This window comes from Echeneis naucrates, chromosome 6 (assembly GCF_900963305.1).
Source record: "Echeneis naucrates chromosome 6, fEcheNa1.1, whole genome shotgun sequence".
Classification (NCBI taxonomy): Eukaryota; Metazoa; Chordata; class Actinopteri; order Carangiformes; family Echeneidae; genus Echeneis; species Echeneis naucrates.
The window spans coordinates 20,098,243-20,123,242 of NC_042516.1; the positions used below are offsets into that span (position 1 = coordinate 20,098,243).

General features: G+C 41.6%; 1 protein-coding gene across 2 annotated transcripts; it reads right to left on the bottom strand.

Moving 5' to 3' along the window:
- mag (myelin associated glycoprotein) lies at positions 1 to 19,370 on the bottom strand. Of its 2 annotated transcripts, XM_029503609.1 has the most exons (14): positions 19,256 to 19,370; positions 15,364 to 15,475; positions 12,743 to 12,901; positions 12,522 to 12,623; positions 11,698 to 11,773; positions 11,206 to 11,574; positions 10,569 to 10,865; positions 9,341 to 9,598; positions 7,732 to 7,992; positions 7,166 to 7,474; positions 6,268 to 6,367; positions 5,556 to 5,652; positions 5,231 to 5,284; positions 1 to 4,925 (listed from the first exon to the last, which is right to left on the bottom strand). In XM_029503609.1, the coding sequence occupies exons 5-14, from the start codon at positions 11,741 to 11,743 to the stop codon at positions 4,767 to 4,769; spliced, it is 1,950 nt and encodes a 649-aa protein (XP_029359469.1). In that variant the 5' UTR covers positions 11,744 to 11,773; positions 12,522 to 12,623; positions 12,743 to 12,901; positions 15,364 to 15,475; positions 19,256 to 19,370; the 3' UTR covers positions 1 to 4,766. The 2 variants fall into 2 exon arrangements, with proteins under 2 accessions (XP_029359469.1, XP_029359470.1); XM_029503610.1 differs by lacking the exon at positions 5,231 to 5,284 and having other exon boundaries at positions 4,767 to 4,925.
- Positions 19,371 to 25,000: the final 5,630 nt, after the last annotated feature.

The window sequence follows — 25,000 nt, forward strand, 5'->3', positions numbered from 1 at the left end:
TCACCTCTAATCATCTCACTTGTTCATTTGACTATGGGTGGGGCTGCAGAACACCATTAGAATTTATAAATACTATTAAAGAAAAAAAAATACTGTAGAATTGTGTGAATAAATAATACTATTATGTTATTTAGACTACTGTGCTTACTGACACATAAAACAAATGTTAATTAACAAAGTTTAATTTGTGTGTTCTATGTTGCAGCTGCTCCCAGGGTTCAGGAAGTTACATGGAAGTTTGGATGAACGAATAACTTCAATAACATCTGAAAAACTTTTGAGATGAGGTAAATGTTATGTTTTAGCCCTTTCTGCGTTGTTCTCTAGTTTGCAGAATAGTGGCTGAAAACTGTCTCTTCACTTTTCTATTTTTGTTCATCTTGCAACATTTTAACTGTCCCTGGTGTTTTCAAGTAGATGCTGTAAAATACATCTTGAGTGTTTTCTGATCAAATCAAAATGAGATATCAACAATTAGCAACTTTTTTTTTTAATGCCCATAATGAAAAAAAGTCATGGGTCTAAATATAACCCAGTAGTGTTGAGTTGCATAGTAAATACTTTACTAAATTACTACAGAGCTAAAATGATAGTAACATAATACTCCAAAAGCAACATCATAATATTGTTACAATAAGACAAAATTGTTGTAGAAATAAGTCACATCTTTTAAGTAAGCATATTGATATGCATAAAAAGTAGCATTTTCAGAAATTGTTGTTTAGCAGCATTAACGATGGCGCTTTCTCACTTTATCTGTCACCAACACATCGTATCCACAAAACAAAGAAAAAAAAAAAAACAACCAATGAACACTTTGTATGAACGAGCATATTCTAGAACTAAATTTTCCTGTTTTTAAATCTATTCTTCATACGTGAAGGCAGAAAAGTACTTCCATTCAGATATATTATTTCAATATGCTGTTTTCAACAATTTTTTTTCCCCAACCTGAACATCCACCACAACCTCCTTCAGCTATGCCTGGTTGTTTTGAATAAGATTTGACCCCTGATGCCACTTCCTGTTAGCTAGCAGGAGTTTCCTCCCAACTACACATGTAAAGTTCTATGACTCAAGCTTGCCTGTTGTCGAAACCTTGCATGACAGTAACTATCAGTTGCAAGGTGTTGCAGGTAAGAGCAAGCAAGAAATCGGAAAGAAACACAGCACACTTTGTTTTCTAACAATAATCAGCTGTCTCCATTTTGCATTCTTTATACTTTATTTATGTTTGCGTGGAACTGAAGACAGATGATTTTGCTTGAGGTGTGAAAGAGTTGTTTCAAACAAAATAGCAAGCAAAGTACATCATTGCAGAAATTCTACTGTCAATAACAGCGCTTATTTGCAGAAGGATTGCTAAACCCTGATCTGAATTATTGTGTCAATCATATATGTAGGGAAAAAAAACCAAAACGAAACAGAAATGCTCCATAATTATGATCACCACAAAGTATAGTACGTACAAATTTTCTTTGCAACACACTGCCAAAAGATTAGTTAAGACTTTATACTTAAAAAATATAAATAAATCAATAAAATAAATAAATAAATAAAAAATCATGAGTCATTTTAAAGACAGGAAATGGTTACTGACTTTGATCATATAGACAACTGCTAGTCAGCATTATGTATCTGAAACGCTCCAACATCAAGTTAACTGAACAACGTCTCAATAAAAGCTCAACATGAACCCAAACAGCCGGTCGATGTTGGTTTTGTTTCAAAGCTCAGAGAGCTGCATTTGAATACGTTTTTTCACTTGAATTGTGTCAACAGTGCTCCAAAACCCTGCTACCAAATCTTTTGTATTACATGCCTGTACAGTTTGTGGACCTTTTCTGACTTTTTCAATAAGATTGATCATTATTTTAACGCGGCAGGACAAAACAAAGGGATTCTGCTAGTTATAGATTATCCCAATGAAGACTGAAACTATAATCTGACGACTGAAAAGGAAACTCCAGTTCTTTCACTCAGCTGTAACTTGACATGTAATGATGTCAGGAGCTTCAGGTTTTACGCTCCACTCACTCTGTACGACATCGTGGGTGTAGTTAAATGTCAGAAAAATTCTCCTGTATCCTAGCATCCCTATCTGCTTTTCTTTGCCCAATGTCAGAGGCAACACGAGGCTTCATCAACACAGTTTAATCAAACAGTTTGGCAGAGAGAGGTTCATTCAGGTTCATCCGAACGGTGTATGTAAATCGGAGGAGTCCTCGTGGTGTAATTTTACTGTTTTCATGTTGCCCTTGCTGCCTATGAACCGTCTCCACTCCCATTTGGAGTTACAACAATCAGAAGCCTTCGCTGTGTCTTGAAATGAGACTGACTGTTAACCCATTTAGAAGCAGTTCACACAGAGATGCTGCTGCTTTGATGAACTTAATCTCTCATTTTAAATGAGGCAGCCGCAATACGATGTCGTTTCATAACGTCAATTTCTAAAGCCTCGGCCATAGCGTGTGTATCAAAAGTAATTTCATGCTTGGAGAGGAAATGATTGCACATCTCCTGCCAGTATTCACTCTCCACTTCGCCACTTTGGTACTTGTAGTGTAAAGATGGGAGTGATGAAAGCTGTATATTTTATGTTCCACACAATTAAGTTAATGATTCTGGAAAGTCCAACTGTAGCTGTTAATTTCACTGTTTTAGAAGTCAAATGTAGATGAGACTGAAAGAAATGTCTCACAATGTTAAAACAATCATCATATAACAAGCAGTAATAAGTGTTTTGTTTTGTTTTTTTTGTTTGTTTTTTGTCAATATAGGCTAATGAATGGAAGTGAAGGCATTAAGAATTATAATAAATATACACCAGATAATGTCAGTCAGTGAAGGCTGCCGCGTGTCTCTGTGCTGAAAGCAGGAGAAAAACGATCTAACGTGAGTAAAAGTGGGAATTGGAAGAAGCACAGCAGGAGCTTCCTGTTCGGGTTTTGAAACTGTACTGCTCAGCATCATTAACACGGTTGTTTAATGTCCTTTGTGGCTCTGCATTAACTTTATATCATAAAGTATCTTGCATTATCTACACCTGAGCTTGAAACGGACAGCAAGTTAAAAACTGGAGTTTCAGAGATGTAGACATTTATATTGTAAGCGGCTTTAACAAAAAGGCAATGCAGGATCCAGTGATATTGCAGCTTACCCTATTATTTCTGGGACTTTACTGGCTCATTGCAAACACAGCAGACATTACGCATGAAATCATGTGCAATCGCAGTGACGTATGGGGCAACTCCCTGCATGTAAGTGTTGCTTGTGACTTTGGAAATCGTGCAGGTTATTTAGAAGGCGGGTCCTGTTTTCTAAGCTTCTATCAAGACAGTGTTCAGTCAACGTGGTTGAATGATCTGTGACAAGACTGTATTGCCGCTCATCGCAGTTCAATGCGCGCCTGCTGGCTAAAGACTCATGCGGGGTACTTAGTGTTTGTACTGACATCCCTTTCATCATCAATATACAAGTTATTTATATATTATTGACACCATCATTATCAAGTTAGACTATTAGTGAGCGTCGATATTACATCATGGGTTGCTCAAATATCTTTGAATAGCACAACCAGCTGGCTTGTCAGCATCGCCTTTGTCATTCAAACATTTGATACAACCCTGCGAAGAAAACAAAAAAACGACGACAAAAAAAGAGCATCAGCTTCTGAAGTGAAGCGACGCTTGAACTTCTCCAAAGACCCCAGAAAACAGTTTCCTGTGATCTTTCAGCACGATATGAACACACACACACACACACACACACATACACACAAACACACACACACACACACACATTGTCTAAAAGAGATAACACTCTGGCTGCTCACATCTACAAATTTTATGCTTTTACGTCAGTTTTTTGTTTTTTCCAGATAAATCAGTGAGGCCACTGTGCAAAAAAAAAAAAAAAAAAATCTCAAGACATTCTACAGTTGGATGCTGGAAAGAAAATTGAGCTTCAATTGACCAAACCTTCCCAATTATTTTCAAAAGTAGTGGTGACAATTTTTTTTTCCTTCTTTTACTATGAGAGGCTTCTCAGTCACAGCACACGTTAAATGTAATTATGTGGAAACAAGATTCTAAGATGCCTTTCCATCTCCCGCCTCGGTTATTTTCTTGGGATGTAATTAACCAAAGGAAAGAAAAGAGAGAGGAGGGGGATGGGGGGGTCGCGCTCAGTCAATAGACACGCACAAAGATAAGAGAACAGAAAGCACGGTTACTCCTTGCCCCGATGCTTCGACAGGCAGCAGACACAGTGACAGTTACAAGAGCAGACAGTGAGATGGATGCAAGCACTGAAAACGTCTGTCATATGATAACCACATTGGCAATCACAATGAGAGATCAGATGGAGAAAGCAACTAAATCATGGTCGGTTGTTAAAATGTATTTAAAAAAAAAAAAAAAAAAAAAAAACAATGCTAGAACTTGAAAGAATATCTTATATGTTGTCTGGTGGGTTGTGTGCTTGGACTCAGAAAGTACCAGTTGCTTTTTTTCTGTTTGTTTCTTTGCTTTTTTCCGAAACGTTGGCTTTTGTAGGGGAATCCCATAGAGGAGGGGCATCAAGTGATACGTTACACGTAACAAATCTGAAGAAATGAGAAACAAGTAGTCATCATATGCAGAGTGAAATCCAGTAGAGGAGACGGGGGGGGGTCAGTATTATACAGTTCATCGGGCAGAGGATGAGCATGATACGGGGCTGCCACTGCGTCTCGCATAGCCGAGGGATCAGGGAAGGATTGCGATTCATTTGGCTTTGATTTCCGTGTAGTTGCTGCCGTCATCCCCCCTCCCTGAGGCCCCCTCCCTGGACCTGGCCCCGATAAACTCCAGAGCAGCGTAATTCAGCTCTTGCCTCTCCAGTCCTGCCATAGAGCCCACAGGTTGATAATCCCCGTCTTCTCCCTGCAAACAGAAGCAGCGATGAGCAGCACATCATCGCTGACAGGGTGCCAGTGAAACCACACATGACGGAGGCGTGACAGACACCAGAAAGAAAAGACATTAGTGGTTACTGGTCTACATACGTGACTGGGGGCTGAGATGTTTCCTGTTAGTTGGGCAGTTTGTGTTAGGGATGAGGCAGCCATGCAGAGGGCAGTTTTTGAAACAAAATGGCAGTGTACAGAACACAGAAGCTGATATGCGAGGAGATGCAGATCTGTCACTGAGGCTTGTGCTTTTCATGGGGATTTGTTTAGGAACCTTACCGTGGTCTCCTCTAGAATGGAGTTAAACTTTGAGCCCAACAGCTCTGTCTTAAGCTGTGCAAGAGTTAGGGGAGAGAAAAACAGACAGAAAAACGCAGAGAAGCAATGAAAGCAAGAGAAAACAGTGTTTGGAAAGGTCATGTTGGAGCTACTAGACTGCTTGTGGGAGAGATTTCTCCTACTACCTCATGTTCCGAGGTCAAAACGGGCTTTCATCACTTAAGACTTGTTTCATTACACAGAAATACAACCCCCAACAGTTTGAGAATGGTCATCCAACCCATCTACCATTATAATCAGAGTCATTGACATCAGCATGTCTCACCACTTTCTTCCTCAGATTTTGTTTGTCCTTCTTGACTGCGCTGTAGTACAAAGCTGGGTTCTCCAGGACCACGTCCTGCCTAGGGTTGCCATTCTCTCTGGGGGACGGAGTCACATAATCAGACTCGGTCTCGACTGCCACTAACGCAGGGCGACACGCCAAGCCTGGGCATCCATTTTAAAACATCAACAAAGCTCTGCAAAGGTTATGCTGAAGGCCAACTGTGGCTGTGAGTGATGTGGTTATTTCATGGGTTTAGTCGCTGAGCTCACACCCACTTCAGGGGTGATCCGCCAGAGAAAGCTTGCAAAAAATTTGGGGGTCCAAATACGCCTTGAGGCTAAAATAAAGCACCTTGGTTAAGAGGGCTACCTGGGTTGTATTTAGCGTAGCGGGTCAAGGATACAGAAGCGGTGTCAGAGCAGGGAATCGTACCTGCAAAATATAAGGTTAGTCCAGCTTGCTAACCCACTCCGCAAGGCAGCCAATGTGGATCTCCAAGGATTTCAACTGGGACTTGTCGTTGCAAATAAGCTGAGATTGCTCTGGAGAAATGATTCTCACGTCCACATCAGTCCCACATTCACTCATATATGATGTGCGTCAATGTGTTTTAGAATGGATGACTAGGCTTAAGTGTTTCCTTGGATTTCAGAAAATGACTACTTCTGCCTCGCGTTGGCCACTCCATTAGTTGGACACTCATACTCACTTCTTGTTGTTGTGGCCAACGTATCGCACTGCTGCAATGATGAAGGCTATGACGGCCACTCCTCCAATGGTGCCGACTATAACAGCCATCATGTACTTTTCTGAAAACAGAGGCAATCAAAAGGAAAAATAAGACCATACCACTTCATATGGATTAACATTTTCACTGCACATAGAAAACTTGAAAATCTTTGTCTTATGGTGTTATAGAACAATATAGCTGACCATATAAAAGAAGAAATGAGATTCGAGACTAATTCAGAGAAACACTTAAACCGTCTTAATCCAAAGATGAAGGCATCGCTCATTTACTTACAGCTTTGCTGCATCAGTTTATGGAAGCTCTTCAACTTAAAAAAAAAAACAAAAAAAGATAAGGCTAATGCTAATTTACATAATTCTCATTGGCACAATCCTTTGGATGTCATTAGATCTAAACCCAAAGAAGTGTTTTCCTGGCTTAAGACTAGTCGCAACACACAGTAATTTTCCAAAGCAGCAAACTGCGGTGCCGTGGACTAAGAGGTTAATTAGAAAGAAGCAAGTATTGTCACAATATTAATTTTATCTGATGTGGACCAGAAGGTAGAGCTTCACTGGGAAATCAGAGTTGCACAAAATTCACTATTTCACCATCCTTCTCTAAAGCAAAGGTTGAACTCTCGCAACTAGAACTTATTGTCAGAATCTGCGGTTTTTAGGGAATTATGAAAATGCCAATTATCAGTTGTCATCTTAAGTTTCACCATGATTTGATATTAGTTTGAACAGTCAAAAATGGTGCAGCACACACAAGTTGTGTATCGTCTGAGGGAATTTCCAATATGGCTTAATCAAACATCATTATGAAAGTCAAAAGTAACAGTAAGGTTACGGTTTTGGTTCCAATATCTACTCACTCTCCTGCTGTAGCTCCAGAAGTATACTCTCTCTTCCGTATATGTTGTAGATGCTGCAGTGGACATTGACCGCAGGGCCGCCATTGTCGAGCCGCTCTCCTTTCTCCCGCAACTTGATCATCCCCGTGGAGGTGTGTCCGTCCGTGTGTGTGTAGAAGTTGAACCGGCTGTCCGTTTCATTGATGGTGATGTTCAGGTCAGGCAGGTAGAACTCAATGGTGGGCTCAGGGTTTCCCGTGGCCATGCAGACACACTGGACACCCTCCCTCACCACAGTGCACTTGGACTCATCCAGAAGGACCGGAGCATCTGTTGAAGGAGGCAGCACCGTGAGGAGGTACAGCAACATCGGCAGATAGGAGTAAAAATTTGTTTGTCTGCACAGTAAAGTCTCATATTTTGTCCTGAACAGGAGACAACAGGTAAGAATTAATTTGTGATTCAACGGTACATAGGTGGAATGCTGTGCTTCAGACAGTGACAGTGACTCTTTAGAGATGCTCACTGTTACGACATTTTAATCCTGGTCCTACTTTTTACTTTTCACAGCATAAGGAAACACTCACACTCAACGGTGATGTTGAGAGAGCTGCTGGCTCGCCCGTGTTCGTTCTCGGCCAGGCAGCGGTACTGTCCATCTCCCTGCGGTGTGATCTCCATTATCTCCAGCACAGACAGCTCATCAGCAGTGATGGTCCCCACCAGCTCCCCGTCTTTGAGCCAGGTGAGGGTCGGGGCTGGGCTGCCCTGGGTGCTGCAGTGCAGGGCCAGAGAGGTGCCCTCCAGCACTGTCATAGATTCGTTCACCAGGGGCTCACGTGGAGGGTCTGCAGATTGAAAAGAGAAATTTGCTTTGTTTCTTTATTTCTTTTCTTTTGGGGGGGTTAAAATATAAAATAATATGATAAACATAATGGTCTGTCATTTTAAGTCTTTGCAAGTGATAGCATCTGTGCTGGCTAATTTTTTGGCCACTTGGAGGCAGCAGAAACCAGCTGTGGAGCAACGTTACTGAACATTATGCCATTTTCAGCCTCCATGGGTGCTTTCAATGAAGATAATCCCAGAAGAAAGAAGCATCATGGGATTACAGTTGTCTTCCTCAGATTATGGATGCTTTACTTGCGTCTTCCCCGTCAATGCCATTGCACTCAGCTTTTCCCAATTCAGATTTCTTCACTGTAAAGTCATCCATAATTTTTTTTTTTTTTTTTTACTGGGAACTGAGATCTTCAATCGGACCTGAAAATGAAATCTGTAACAAAATGCTGAATGAAGCAATTGAAAACTAAAAATCATCCCAGAGGAGCTCCCATCTGAGCTGTCGCTAACACCTGCTCAGTTTATAGTTTGGGATCGAAACGATAAAGAGGTCTCTACTAGGAGAGGCTTGTCTTCTGGTATAAACTCTGAGACAGCTTCATGTTAAAAGTGTCTGCACTGCTGCAGACATGTTGGGTTAAAATGTATACTTAAAATAATAATAATAATAATCATGGTACAAAGCTAGCAATTCTTCGCCGTTTAATATGCGATGGGTCCAACTCGTCATTGAATAGATTGCTCGTTTATATCCAGTAGTTACTGGGCAGGATGAATTGTCATTCATCTGAAGTTGTGCATTTGCCCACCTGGCAAATGCAAGTCCATGATTCACTCTGTTTTAACTCTCCACCAACTCCCGAGGGAAATATCCAGCTCCTTAGCAGCTAAATGTGCTGTGATGTTCACCAACTGGCCGCCAACTGCGTCTGCCTGCTGTTGGATGCTGAGAACGTGTCCATTGGATTCATGAGAGCATTTTCAACGAAAACAGCTGCCTGTTGCATGCAGACAGCAAAATAATGAGCTAAAATTGTAGATTCAGGTGACGATTCTTGGTAAGTGTAACATTATATGCAACAAGAAGCTCATGGCAGCAAAAAGGAAAAAAAAAGTTCACTAATTAAGTTTAATCTGCAGTAGAATGTCACTTGTATAACTTGTGTTTGTGGAACACAAGTCTGGTTTTCAGTGGACTATTCAAGCTGACTTAACAATCCTCATTCTAACTCATTTTAAATGTGTCTATTTTTATAAATATAAATATTTATAACCATTTCCACTGATAAAGTATCTCTGATTATGATTCTGATAGATGTGATGGAGAAGCAGCTTCTGTCTCAGCACACTTACACTTGACCGACAGGTAGAGCGAGGTGTTCATCGAGCCATAGCCATTGTTCCCGACGCAGGTGTAGATTCCCTCTTGTGCGGGCGTCACGTCATCCAGGGATAGTGAGATGTTGGAGGCCATGTCCCACAGCAGCTCCTGGTCTCCAAACACCCAGGAGATCTTGGGGGCAGGGTTACTGTCCACCTCGCAGTGCAGCATCACAGAGCTGCCCTCCATCACCTCTGAGGACACATTCACCCACACCGAGCGCGGAGCATCTGGTGGGGTGCGTGAAATGGAGAATTTCATTTACAAGCACTTAGTTCGTCCTGATATCCGTTAATAACAGCTAATGAAACAGGAACGATGTGAGATATGTAATTCATCAACATCACATTGATGCATAATTGATTTCAAACTGTAGGAACCACAAAAGGGCTGCATTTCCTCAATTTTTCAGTCAATGTGGATGGATACAGTCAAATTAAGTAGAAAACTAAAACACAGAAAAAAAAAACAACATTTTGCCATATAAAACTGAAACATGCAGAATCTGTTCACCGACCACACTGTTGTTTTTAACAACATAACTCTGATGGATATCAGCATCAGTCTGTCCTTCAGTTGATTGAATCCACCTCTCAAGCCCAGACTGAAATGTCTGTACAGCTACTAGATGGACTGCCATGACAAGTATTTACTGAAAGTTGGTGCCAACTCCTCATGAATTATTACAACTTCAATGATTTAGTGGCCAAATCAGGTGATTTTTCTTTCCCCTTTGGTTTATTTATACATTCCATTTAATGGCAGCTCTACTTCGTGTTTGTTTGCACTGTTCACAGCAAACATTTTAACTAAGTGCACCTGCATAGACATTGTGTAAATATTAACATCCTCTTGCTAACTCAGAGCTGCTCGAATGGCTGCACCATTGTTAACTGTAGACTTTTTGTGTTCTGCTCTCGGGGACTTAGCACAACATTGGAGTTGACCACACTGTTTTTAAAATGCAATTTTGGAAACTGTAAAAACCTTTTTTAGAGTTTTTAAATGGTGCTACAACATCTGAGGAACAGCTTGAAAGCGGGTCAAGAAATTTGTGTGTTTTAAAGTGTATTATTGTCATTGTCATTATTGGCATTGTTCTGCTGTGACATTTCAGAAACAAGTGAGACTGCAGACAGAAGAGGAAACGTATCTATAATAGTCACGCCTAATGAGACATGTTGATGCATTTTAACTTACACTTGATGTCCAGAGAGATGAGCCTCTCGTAGACCAGTGTGGTGTTGGGGTAGTACACCCTGCAGCCCAGGAGCTGGCCGTTGTGCATAGGTCTGGGCGTGAAGGTGAGCGTGTTGGACAGGACCGCTGTGTTGCTCTCCTCTAGGTAGTCAGAGGAGAACTCTGGGTCGGGCAGGTAATCAGTGTACATCCACTGGATCTCCGGAGTCAAGTCGGGGCAGTTGTCGGGAGCGTAACACGTCAACTCGAGGCTCTCATCACTGACGATCTCCTCTGGGACGTCGATGTTGGGTTGATCTGGTGGACAGGAAGACAAAGTTGTTATTGGCTTTTTTTTTTTTTTTTTTCTTTTTTTCATGACTACTTTTGATTTAGGGGTAGCTTGTTTGTGCTCCAGCATTTTGACTCAATGTCAGTAACAGATCTTTAACGAGTAAATCTGCTGATGTCCACATAAGATGTCAAAGTAGAGACATCTAAAAATTGTTGCATACTTGGCCTGGAAAAATATTCAGTCTGTTAAAAGCAGAAATCCATTGCGAACACATTAGATGACCACTTTAAGTATGAACTGTCGGTATATTTTTGTTTCATTAGCTTCTTTTTAATCTATCTTGCACTCGATCACTCTTCCTACCAAGAACTTTGAGCTCAGCGAAGTCCGGGTACGTGTACATGTTGGCTCCGCCGAGGTCAGCACGGAAGTAGTATCTCCCTGAGTGTTCTGTGCCAATGTTGTTGATGAGCAGAGTGCAGTTCCTCTGGTGCAGGTCACCCAGCAGTTTGGTGCGGCCTTTGTAGCTCTCGTGCACAACATCCGTGCGTGATTTGAAGACTACAGGAGGGAAGAGCTGAGGGTAGGGCTGGCCGAAGTACCAGATACCGTGGATGCCACGGTACGGCCTGATGCCAGACGGGTACATGAAGGTGCAGGGGATTACCACGCAGGAGTTCGTCATGGCCGAGATGTCCCGCGGTACCCAGACGTTCCATTGGCTACTGGCATCTGAGAGATCACACGATCATGTTGTGTGAAATATGATTACAGCAGTGCGAGCTCAATGCATGCATAGTCATAATGTCAAGTACAAAGGAAAAAGAAATCATACAGGGAAGAGGAAATGATTACCGTTGACAATCAACAGCAGTGTTAAGAACAGCTCCAAACACCACATGGCCTCTGTTCAACGCTGGACCATAGACTTCTGGGATAGATAACATCCTGTCAGTTACACTTCATCATCATCGATAGCGGAAAAAAGTGTCTCCTATCCTGCATCGATGCTGCTGTATGACTCAGAGATGCCATCTTCACCTCACCGTCACCTTTACATGTATATCCCAATGTTTTAACAGGTTTATGCATGCAACGCAAACTTTAGCACCTTACATTTTTGAAAATGGTTTCATTAAATAAATAATAAGGAATTTCTCATATCATGGAGGGAAATCTGCTTCCTCGACAGAATTCATTTCTTTCCCAATTCCATATTTCCGTAACTCATCACAGACATCCCTCTATCTGCTTTCATCTCAGCGCAGGAATTCATTTCAAACTGCAGATGAACTAAATCTGATAACATATGGCAGCTGAGAGTCAAAAATGTATTCTCAAAAACACCATGATTCACTACTTTACATCCATCTGCTAGAAGAGCATAGACACACAACGTTATGTCAAGTAAATGATTCTTCCTGATTCGGTTATTGTTATAAATTACAAATGGCACATTCTGTTAGCACAGTGTGGACACAGAATACTGGGACAGATTACACCACAGCTCAACACTGTTATTTAAAATAACACCAAAGATGTCTCTTTCCACACGTCATAGCTACTGACACCCAGATCTTAGAAACTTGTACTTGGCTGAAAACAAACAGGTTAAAAAAAAAAAAAAAATCTTGTCACTTTTAAAATACTGTGACTTGAGAATGCAACTGTGGTTTCACCTTGAAATGCTGATGGTAAAAACAGAGAGAATCTCTGCAGGACAGATTGTTGGCGACTCCGCTAGAGGGTGTTCGCTCACACCCTGGCTGCTTGACAACCTTCTTCTCTGGAAAAAAAACATGAGAGCGAGAGAGAGAAAACTGTGACATCAGCATCATCAGACGCTGAAATCACTCAGAGCTGTAGTAAGTCGCACAAACACACAAACGTCAAGCAGCACCTGTTCACTCCCCCTCAGTAGAGTCACTCATTATGGCCGTCGTGCGTAATTGTCCAACCAATGAAAGGCTCAGTGTTGGCCGAGCTCTGACATGGAGCCAATCCCCAGTCACCACACATCATGTCATCGTTGGATTACTGATACCATTGCTTCTGTGGACTGATAGCAGTATTTACTGATGATGGACTTGCATAAAAAAAAAAAAAAAAGAAATTGGTGACCAATATAAGCACTGTGAACCACTCAGTCTCACGCCGGAAATCCTGGAAATCTTCACTAAATATATTTGTTAGGAAAGAAAACAGAACTATTTTTGTCTCGGTTGTTTATTTCTCTTCTAACTGGCTCTTTTTAGTCTGAAGTATCAGCTCCTCATTTTGGATTTCATTGTATTCAAACAGTAACCACAAATATAGATAATGGGTAGGACTCTGAATCAGTTTTGACTCAGTATTGACTCTTACTAAGTTTTAAATGCTAAATTGGCTGTAAAACGTAGATAAGACACAAAGAAGAAAATCTGTACAAAGAAAGTTGGGAAAAGAAAATGAATCAACCTATTATAAGAGTAAAGAATCATTACATCCTTTTTTTTTTTTCATTAAACATAGAGTCATTTCATTTTAAAGTTCATTTGTCTTAACAGCTGAAGCATAACTGAAACTGACTGGAAGCACAGCATGAGAATATTAATGACAATATTAATATTTAACTTTTCAACTGAGCAAATGTGCTTCAAGAGAAAACTTGAAAACTATCAGCAAATATGTTATATTCATACTACCAAAACACTTATTTCCAAAGGACTTCCATCAAATAATAGTAAAAATTGTTTTCAAAGCTTTCTGACTGAGTTGCCTTCCTGTTGGATGTCCTGCTGCAGAGTCTAGTTTAGTTAAAGTTATTTATTTAAGTATTTTCAAGTATAACAAGATTATGTCCGAATGATTGCCATTTGGTACATTTAGTCATTGACTGGTAACCTGTAACTCTGAAGCGTTGCCATGGCATCTGGATTTTACACATCTGCATCCTGATAATAAAGCTTGTGTTTTAGACATGTTATTTTAGCTTTACTCCTGTTATGTTCCCATCCTGTGTTGTGATGTAGGTGACAATGATGCAGCAGCAGCAGGGGTGGAAAGAATTTCATCTGCTTTCACATCTACCAGTTATGATTCCTCCATGAACATTTTCAACAGACTGACTTTTATGGATCTTGCTAAAATGTCTAACACAGAAATGAAATGTGCCTTCATGTCATAACGACTGTTACTTTGGAGTGAATGTAGAAATAATGCATGCAGAAGTAGGAGTGGCGGATTTAGCTTCATGCTGGAGCAGCCGGGTTGTGCAGATGGCAGGCCTAAGAGAGGATTGTGCTTTTGAGCTTCATGATTAACACATCCCAACATCCCCCAGAGAATCTATGACCAATTTTAGACTTGTTGATGGAGAGAAGTGAAAATTTTCTTTCAGCTTGGATGTGTAAGAAGACATTGATTTGTCATGCTACTCAACATGCAAACTGTCTCAGATTTGTAGTTATCGAAAACAAAACGGATATGTGCTTCCCTATTATCTGCATTCTACTTCTCCATTTATGTCTGTTACTGCTTGGCTCAAGGCGAGTAACAGGAAGGGCTGCGACACCCAGGTACAACCACAAACCTGAAACTACCCGTCATAATGATAAACATGTGAACGGTGTCTTATGGATGGGAGAAAGTAAACGGAAACAAAGGAGAAGCCTATGGAGGCAGATCTGTGAAAACCCAAACCAGATGGGCAGGTGAAACACAGCATCCCAGAGGCTGCAACATAAAACAGCCGGAGCGGGTGGGGTCGTTAAATCTCTTATCCTAAAACCTACAAGAACTGATTTTTATTCATTTATTTATTTTTTGGCCACTTGGGTCAGTTGGAACAAGCAATGAAAACATTATTATCAGCACATTTGGTGCTAATGACGTGTACAATATTTGTTCTGTTTTCGGTCAATACCAAATCGGAAGGTTAATAGTTGGCTCACAGCCACCAGCTCATTACTAAGTGTGTTGTTGCCATTTGGTCCTAAACAGGCAGTGGGTAGCTGCTTTTCAGAGCTGAGAGCAGCGGCTTGCTGGCTCCAAATATGACGCTCAGGGAGCAGTGACTACATCTGAGAGATATCTAAACATCTGACGCTTGCTGGAAAAGGAGCTGCAGATGTGGATGATAATCCTCTGCCGGTAAATCATTCCCCCTAACGCCTTCAGCTTGTCCTTTTATACGTGATTACTATCAAAACATCATTTACAGTCACATTTTTAGACGCCTTGGCCCGTAACGCCACACTGTAGTCTGTGACAGTCTTAACTTTTCTCCAATGTTGTGTCAAGCTCCACCATCTGCACTGCAACAAAAGCCCAAGAGCCACGTGAGTGCGTGCCGGGAGGCCGTGCATCAGCCACGGCAGGAAAGAATAGAGCCGAGCAACCAGGCAGGGCCACTGACACCGCCACCGACCCCGATGACAACGGCCTCATTGATGGGGCAGACAAACGGCTGGCACAGAGCACACAGCATACGTGTGCACATTTACACACACACGACACACACACAAAACACTTGCCTCATACCAGCCTCAGCACCAGGCTCCTGGTCCCTCTCAGTCCTGACGACGTCGTCTTCGTCTTATTTCTGATGTTTTTGTTCTCCCTGAGTCGGTCGTCTCGCTCTGAGCTGCAGATTCTGTGGGAAAGGGACAGAAAAGGGAGATAAAAAGAGATGCTAGAGGGAGACAAGGAGAAGGGGAAGAGAGTGAGTCTGTGTGAGCTCTGGTTTACATGCATCGTGGGCAGCTCTGAATATGCGTTCAGGCATTTCTGGAGCCGTTCTTTGGCCCACTCAGCATTCCTCTCCTCTGTTCCACCACTTCCCTAAACCATCCCATGTGTCTTCATGCCTTGAACTCTGGACCTGGATCACACCTCCCTCTGAGGTCAAAGCAAAGCACGTTGGCATGAGCTGAACTTTTTCATGCATCTGCTGCCTGAGACACAAGGGCAAAAGCCACAGGGCAGAGGAGTGATGAGTCAATATCATTTTGAGTACTGCTGCGTTACAGCAACATACGAAGAGTAGGAGGATCGCGGAACTTGTGAGATGAATGTGCTTATGCAAATGACAGATTTACATTATTTTTATAATGACTTTGATCTCAGTAAGGTCCATTTGTTTGAAACGCCTAAAATTGTACAGTTAAAGCCAAGACAGTGTTTGAATCTAAAGCCAAGCACAGATAAACGGAAATTTCATAAAGCAGGGAAGGTCGAAGGGCATGATCACCGATCTATCCAGACATACACAGATCCAATACTTTCTTCTGAGGAATGTTTGTAGGCGGGGGGCAAGAGCACAGATCCACACAGAAGTGCACTGAGTTTACATATAACAGTAACAAAGGCAACTTGTCAAAGTGGACCCCCATTCCTTATTGTTAGATGTAGGGTGAGTCACTGTATTCAAATGTCATCAGGCCAGCGGCCAAGTGACGCCAGCGACCGAGCTGCGGATAACCTCAGGGAATCCCTCTGGAAACAGTCTGGAGACGAGCTGAGGAGGAGAATGTTGCATTGATGGTCTGGAGCCTCGTGTACAAATGAATAAGCGGCATGCCATAACCCTCCCCCCACCCCCACCCCTACACACAAATACAGCGTAAGGCATGCCAGCACACTTCTCAGTGTGGGTGTGCAGTTATGTGACCTTCCTCTGCATCTCCTCTGTGCTACTCATAGGCTCAGCTTGCTCTATTGTCCTGCTGGGACTGCAGTCACTGTGTGTAAATGTGCTGGAGCAGACCTCAGACAGAGACTTTAGGTAACCAGAATCATGTCTGAATTGTTTTTGTGGGCTTCTATTACAGAGAACGAAGCTAAAGGGAATTCAAAGAGAACTAGTGACCAAACTTCTTTTAAAGTAAGACATGAGGGAACAAAAGAAATGTTCTCTGAAAGTGCATTTGTGCACATTGATCTTTATCTGATCTTCTTGTCCAACATAACGCAGAACTTCGTCTCCTATTATCTGAGCTAATCAAATCTCAACAAGATCACTGATTGCTTATCACGCTACAGGGATACAGATGCTGTCTGAACAATCATCTCTGCTAAATTGGGCCACGACTCCTTTTATGAGTCATTTTGCATTATTGAAATTGCTCACTCAAACAGACAATCGTGCCAAGAACGTTTTCTTTATGAATATCATCTGTGGCTAGTGGCTCTTGGGCTTGGAGTGGGGGGTGGGGGGTTAAAAGGGACCAGAGAATGGGGACCTTGTGTGCAGAACACTGCCCATTGTGGAGGAGAAACTGGAGGAATTTTTCCGGAACAGGCCCGCTCACAGCTTGCGCTTTGCTGTTCGCCTGTAACGCGCGTTGGTCCACCACAAGCTAAGGCCCCCTCTGAAATACTCAGAGGAGCAGATGGTCTTTAAACATGACTGCTCCCCCTCCCACACATGGTGCGCTGAGCTGCGATGAGTCCAGTGTCCCACACGCACAACAGCATGTGCACACAAACACACACACACACACACGGATATGAAAAACATAAACATGCAGATTTGCCAATATCCAGTCACACAGTCTGTCCAAGGTACTGCAGAGCGCTGGCACCAACATCAGATCCAGACTGGACTTTGAGGTTGCTGCTTGCCTCTTACAGTTTATACTCTCATATGTAAGCTGCCTTACTTTATTTTTCTATGTGTACGCAACGTTTTAGTGTCTTAAGGGGATTTTTTAATCCACATTATCCTCCAGTCATTTCATTTATTTGATACTCTCATGCTAATTTTACTCGTTGTGTGCTCCACTTTCTGCATACACGCAGAGGTGTATGATAGAGATTTGTTTGCTGTAAGCATTTAGCGGTCACTTAGCCTTTTTCCCGTTTGGGAAATCAGCATGGAGACATCCAGAGAAACAGGTGTAAAACCAGACCAGACGAAGGGAGCTTGAGATTTACTTGGCAGATCATCAGCGTAACAAGAGAGCAAGGGCACCAATAGCTAATTTTCTACCTGGCCAACACGGTGACTCTGGCAATCCCCAGCCCAGTGGGCAGATGGCAAGCCACAGGCTTCCTCTATCATCAGAGTGCTCTTCCTTCCGCTCTGAACAAAAAGGGGCAACGAACAGCGCCGTCACCTGTTCAGGCACACAGAAATATAAATTGTGATCTTACCCATACGTTCCCCAAATCGGGAAAGTGAGTAGAAATCTGCCAGTCTTTATTATTCCATCAACACTGAATGCTTATCTGATAAAATTTAGTGGGATGATCTATATTTGCACCAAAAAAAAAAAGGGAAGAATGACACCAAGTCAGGATGTCCGTTGTTACATGCCAAAAAAACAGCAGATTTTAAATCAAAGCTAAAAAAAAATGACCCTGAATCTTCAGAAAGTTTGATTTAATTACAGAATTGGGTCGATTAAACCTCACTAAGCACACTAATCAGCCTAGAAGGGAAGTTGTAATTAAAGATGAAAATCTGAAACTCAGCTGTGACACCTGTGACTTATCTTACCCGGTGGAAATCACACATTGCAGTTACAATTCACCAATCGTGGTAATTAACAATCAAATTTTAGCTGCTCCACCGTCATACTAATATTTATGCAATATTGGTTGCCTCTTTTAACTTTTGCTTTGAGATGTATGGAGATCCTGTAGCCTCCAGTGGTTTCATTAAAGGAACTCTGCCATTCACTCATTAGAATAACAGAATTAAATGACTTGTAAAACCGCTTTGGTTGGTAGCGTAACTGAAGGCTTTTCTACCTGTCATCCGCTGTCAGTTAGGATGTGGTAATACGCTCTGACAGTTACAGCAACGACTCGGCGCTAATGGCACATTCAGTGAAATCTGTCCAGTAATAATTGGCCCAGGCTTTTAGCAGCCCCCGCTAACATCATACAACACACACCACAAAAAGTCACTTGTTCATGTGCACAGCCGTCCACATCATCACAAATATGTTCAGTCAGCTACACAGACACCCCCCCTCCCCGCACATACAGCCACACACGCACACATATTCATTCCTAACTTATCGATCTAACTTATGATTCAACCAACCCTCTTTCTTTGCACCAGTTCACTCATCACACTATAATGAGCACTCACCCTGACTGGAGGCGTTTCACCTTAAAAAACAAAAATGACAATAGCAACAAGACATCTAAATAGAATGCAATTTGTTGCATCAGTAACAATGAATCCTGAAGGACATTATTAAATGGAAATGTATCATAAGCAGCACACAGGTGTTGCTCAGTTGCATTGGAAATTCCCAGATCAGCATCTGGGGTTATTGGTTGTAATTACTTTTAAATTAGTTCTTCCTTCTGTCCTCCCCTATCTGCACAAATCTCCATCCTCTTGCTTCAAAATATCCATTTCCAATTAGCTCCCGTTGACTTAAAAATGCGAAAGAAAAGAAATGCCGGTGCCCCTCACCTGTGTAGGTGATCTCCAGGCGTTCACTACCTCCTGTATGAGCAGTGCCAGCAGCCTTCCCTCTGGTACTCACACGCAAAGCGTCACACCAGCCTGTCGCCAGCAGGACCTCTCGCCACTCTCTGTACCAAGCCCCAGTGGTGGGGAATAAACTGCCGCCACCACCACCACCATCACCATCATCATCCCCCCTCCCGTATGAAAATCAGTCCTTGGGTAGTATAGCAGCATTGTTCTAAGGCTTGGCCCTGAGGCCAAGCCATTCATAAATACACACGGGGACACAAAGGGCCACACTGTTCCCCATCGCCCTAACAAATATGGGTGAGGCTTTGAGCACCGAGGCCTGCGTTCACACTGGATGTAACTGAGCATATTTGATCATTTTGGATTGATGGGGTGCACATCCACTTTTTTTTTTTTTTTTTTTTTAGGTCAGTACAGCAGAAGAAAGGAAGTGAGTTTGGGAGGGGGGGGGGGGGGGGGGGGGTGATGATTATGAGAAAGAGGAGGACGAGAAACAATATGAGGGAAAGCACATGAAAGCAGTGTGGGTGCTTAAAGCTCCTGCTTAACTTTTGGTGGCTTCTGTTACACTTTCAATATCAAGGCAGAGTCTGGAAAAAAATACAAAGCAGAACAATTTAGAGGATGACATAATGAGAAGCAAATTAAAAAATGTGTTATATTGAGATCTCCCACCGTCTCCCACGCAGCGACGGGTTTCGACTCATGTCAACAAAAGCAAACCAAAGTTGATTTTAATAGCAGAAGTACACAGAAATAGATGATGTGGTCAATGGCCTGAAACATGCATGAAGTCAAAACAAGTCACATTTGTTGCTTGAACTCAAAGCTGCAGAGCTTATTCAGATCTGAGTTTCATGTTGACAGTGTTCATGTTACGATCAGGCAGCTTTGGTCCAGATTTGGAGAATTCAAAATTTTCTTCAAAAGGACGCTTCAATTGTCTCCAATTTGGCCAAAAACTGCCTCTGCCTCTGATGGAAGACACAACAGACTCCTCCTCCAACAAACTACACAGTAAACTGACGCCACTATGGAGCCACTTTTACAACACATCACTTTTTTGTGTGTGTGTGCAACTTTTCAGTTTCCTGAATATTCAACTAATGACAGTCGTCTGGAGATGACTTGAGTAACTTAAGATATTGTGACTTTTCTGCAGAGAGGGTTCCTCTTAAGTCTGTTGTAAAGGTCTAAAGCTCCTGAGGTCAGCCTCTTACTGTAGAGAGAAGAGGCGTTACACTGGAAATATGCAGATGCGCCATTTAACTTGCCAACTCATCCTACCTACCACTAACATCAATCACAACACTACAACTTAGTTGCAGTATTAGGCGTGTCCACACAGTTACATGGTGATGTGAAAACTGCCCCCACACACACACACACACCTCCTGACACAGTAGCTATTGTCTCCCCAAAGGCCTTCTGGGACAGAACAGCTCAGCTCGAGCCTGACACCGCACAACACTGGGAAGTCGATGTGCACAGATAATTGTCTTTTAAAAACAACAATCTCCTTTTTCTCTGGCCACGCTCGTTTCGTCACTGTCTCTTGTTTGACCTTTGTCTCACAGTTGTAGCTGTTGTGGCTTGTAGTTTTCAGTTTCAGCTGAGTTCAAATAGCAACACTCAGATTGCAAGATGTGACTCCTGTGGCAGGGCTGCAGCGAGAGGGGGACTACAAGGCATCATAGTTCACAATTAAAAAATTTTAAACATAAATTTACTAATCAACTATCAAGCCTGTCCCTGAATCAGCAACAACTGACATATTTTCACCCACTCAACAACTGCACAGCTGTTAAGATGTTTGTCTGCTTCTAGACAACAATTGTGTGAAAGACGGTTTTTCTCGCTTTGAGTGCACACAAAAAGTGGCACGCTGTGGCTTTCAGAAGCTCTATTTTGAAGCATGCACTGCTGATATCTGCCTTAATTTTGTTTCCTGTACTGCATTTTCAGAAAACCTCACCATTCGGGCAACGACTGAAAGATGACACTTTTGATTCTTTACACTTAAATCTTAACGTCGAAAAAAAAAAAAAACTCTTTAAAAGGTCACATGGAGAGTCACTTAAAATGTTTATGTTTAAAATCAGTTTTGGTTTTCTTTCAATGTAAAGTACTAGTGAAAAGTTTCCTTTTCATTTGAAAAGGAAAGAGTGACATTTGAATTGGGAGGTATAGTCAACCTTTCACTGGTACTGTATGAGTGCTGTTTACTCATTTCAGCCGAATCCTGTTCCAAACACAAAGCAGCTGAATTAAAAGAAGAAAATATGTAAAAGTGAGAATCCAGGCACTCTGTGGGAACACTGGGTCCAAAGTGTTAAAATCCACACACATGCTGTATCTCTTTGCTTTTGCAGCAGTTGGCAACGATTATTGTCATTATAGTAAGAGCCAAACACACATCAGAATCTGCACAGTGTAAACACACACAAAATCATGCTTTTACTACATTACAGGGTGGATGTGAAGGGCCGTGAGTGGGTGCATGGGTGGGTGAGGGCGCGTTGGGATTGTGCTGGACGGAGACGGGTGACAGAACAACACACTGAGAATGGATCCATTGTCCCTCTGTCCATTTCGCTGGACAGACACAGTGGACCACTGCCATTCGCACAACGAAGAAAAGCTGAAACTTTGTCTTTTTAATTGCTGCACTCATCAGGAGCTTTAACCAAATTATTTCACATTTCAGGCATTCATTGGTCGCACATGGCCCTCAAAAAAAATTCAGAAAGGGATGAAAACATTTTTTTTTTTTAATAAAGCTTGATTTTAGGGTAATGTGTAAATATTCTCAGACCACTTCAAGAGACTGACTTTTGATTTGATCTGAGACTCCATCCATTAGCACCGCTTATCCATTTTGGGTCATGGGGGGCTGGAGCCAATACCAAGGGTCATTGATGCGAGGCAGAGTGCACCCAGAAAAAAATCTATCACAGGGCTGTCAATAAAACATTTGACTTCAATTAAAGTTATATTTCAGTCATTTCAGACTTAACGAAATACGAGCGAGAGAAGCGTCTGTCCAGTCAGAGTATTGGCTTGAATTCATCATGAGATTATTGACTCTATTAAGGAGGTTTCATCCATTTCTCTGTGTAACTCACAGTTTTTATTTCACGGAGGGACAGCTAATCTCAAATTTGTCCTTAAATTCCATATTGTGCTCTCACTGTTATAGAGGGCTTTGGATTTTGAGTGTGCTTAAATTGCAGGCCTCGTCAGGAAATGAGGCATTTCTTCTGGTGGTTTTTCTATTACAGGCTGTGTTTTAAAGTAATGTCTACACAAACGGTGGGTGGATAACCAAATACAACAAGCAGACCATAATGGCTGTTCTGTACTTGCAGAGCCTTGTTGTTAGAGTAACAAGGCCGTCAGCAACAACAACAACAACAACAAAGAAAATCTTATTTTTTATCTTGAGCCAAATCATTTAAAAATGTTATTTCATAGTCATCAGTATAGAGTATACTCAGATGAACAGGTACTCCCTTACTTTATTTCCACATTACTCCATATTCCATTCAAATCTGTGTTATCAAATGTATAGATTGTGATAGTAAAATGAGGTGGGGCTCACAGCTCACACACCACAATGTGCTGTGAGATATGTGCACATTCAATGTTGCTGATAAATGACCACAACAATCCACTGACTGCCATTCAGCAGCAAAGAAAGGATTTGATTTTAAAGTGAGCAATCTACAGCCAGAAGAAAAAGGGAAAGAAAGAGTGAAAATGGGAAATCTAAAAGTATCAAATAATAATTGCAGATCAGAGATCAGCACAGCTCTTACCTTATCAGCTGATCTGAAGCCAGTCAGGAGCTCAATCGCCAGCTCTCCTTCGTCATTTGCTTTTTCTGTCGCTCTCCATCCTCCCTCCCTCTCGCTCTCCCTCTCTCTCACTCGCCGTCAGCAGATTGGGTCTTTGGCATTCAGAACCTGTGATGGATGAACAACTCTACCCTTTTAAACAGCTTTCAGGTTCAAAGATTAACATCTTTCTTAAATGACAGGATAATAGCTTGTTTGTCTGGTCATTCTTTCAGTCATATATGTGGATGTGATTATGACACCCAACTGTGACCAGACAAGTTGTTCATAAAAAAGGCAAAAACAAAAAACATCAATTTTACCAGATTATCTCAACCGCTTCATTTGGAGGGAAAACAAAGTTCCAATAATAATGCCTCATTACATACAGACCCAATCACGACAAAACATCGAGGCCATGTTATTGATTCTACTGATTTTAATGTTGCAATGTCACTAATAAAAAATGAAAACAACCACGAACAGGCACAAAACCAACGACAGATGTTAAGCAGCACAGAAATCTAAAGACAAATGCAAAATTTGCATAAGCAGATGTAGCCGAGCACTGCGGGCTAATTTTAGTGGCAGACATTTCCTGATGGTCCCCACCCACTCTGGATTACCCACACTGACCCTCAGGACTGAAGAGGCCTTTTGGATGAGAGACAAAACGTCTTCAAACAAGATAAAGAAGACCAGTTGCTTCACACGAAACACTCAAAGACTAAGATGACCTGGACGACTGAGAACCTTCACAGAGACATTTAGTCAGATTGAATTATTTTATATTAATTTATACATCAACTCAGCCGTATAATTATTGATAATATACTTGATTTAAAGTTCAGTATTTTTTCAGTCCAAACATATTTTTTACAAAGGTGTCAGGTGGAGGTAAGACACCTACAGGGTGAACATGACGTTCTGTTTTTGAACTTATATTTATACTAAACCAAACTTCTTTTAAACTCACATTCACACCTGGAAGCTGCTCAGCAGCAGGCTGATCTGGGTTACCATATTTTTGCCCAGCGTTTCAATAACAGCTCTTCTTTTGTTGCGAAAATGTGCTAGTTTACTAAAATAATATTACATCGAACAACTGTTTCAAAATGATAGATGTGTAAATGCTGCAAGGGGCTGACCAAATTCACACCACAACATCATGTCGACTTTGATGCAATATCAGAACATCAGCAGTTGGCACAAAAGTGCAGAAAAAAAAACTGAAACGGTACAACTTTCAGTGTATATAGCCTCAGGTGTGGCTTTCCAACCTTTCTGGAGTAAAACTTGCAGACTTTCTCTTTCCATTTGGACACCTTTGAAAATGATTAGCGCTGACATCTTGCTGAGAAGTGTGGTGACAAAAGTTAAATCAACGCTTTGCTTGTGCAACATGCAGCACGTGTTCTGTGTGGTGATGTGGTGAGGAGCACAAACCAACCTCGAAGATGGCTGCCAGGAAGTGGAGAAAGAAACACATAGAACCCCTGGAACAGACAACAGCAAGAATTGCAATGTGATTTATTTATTTTTTTATTTTTTTACAATTAAATTCATACTGAGAGTTTTTTAAATTCATTCTTACCTGGTTTATGTTTGCGTTAAAGGATGAACACGTTATAGGCCTTTCATAATAGTAAATATTTAACAGTACTCTACTGTAGTTTTTGGAGATCCAATAATGGGACCATTCATAAACAGTGTTGAAGACTAAAACAGAGCAGAACAGATTTCTTTGTGTTAATTCTCTCGGTAAACAGTCAAATCTCCCCATGACTTGAATTTTTTAATTAAACATTGTACTCCTCAAATTATCATTACAATTAATACTGCACAAGATTGAGAGGAAAAAAGAAAAACAGCAGTCAGTCTA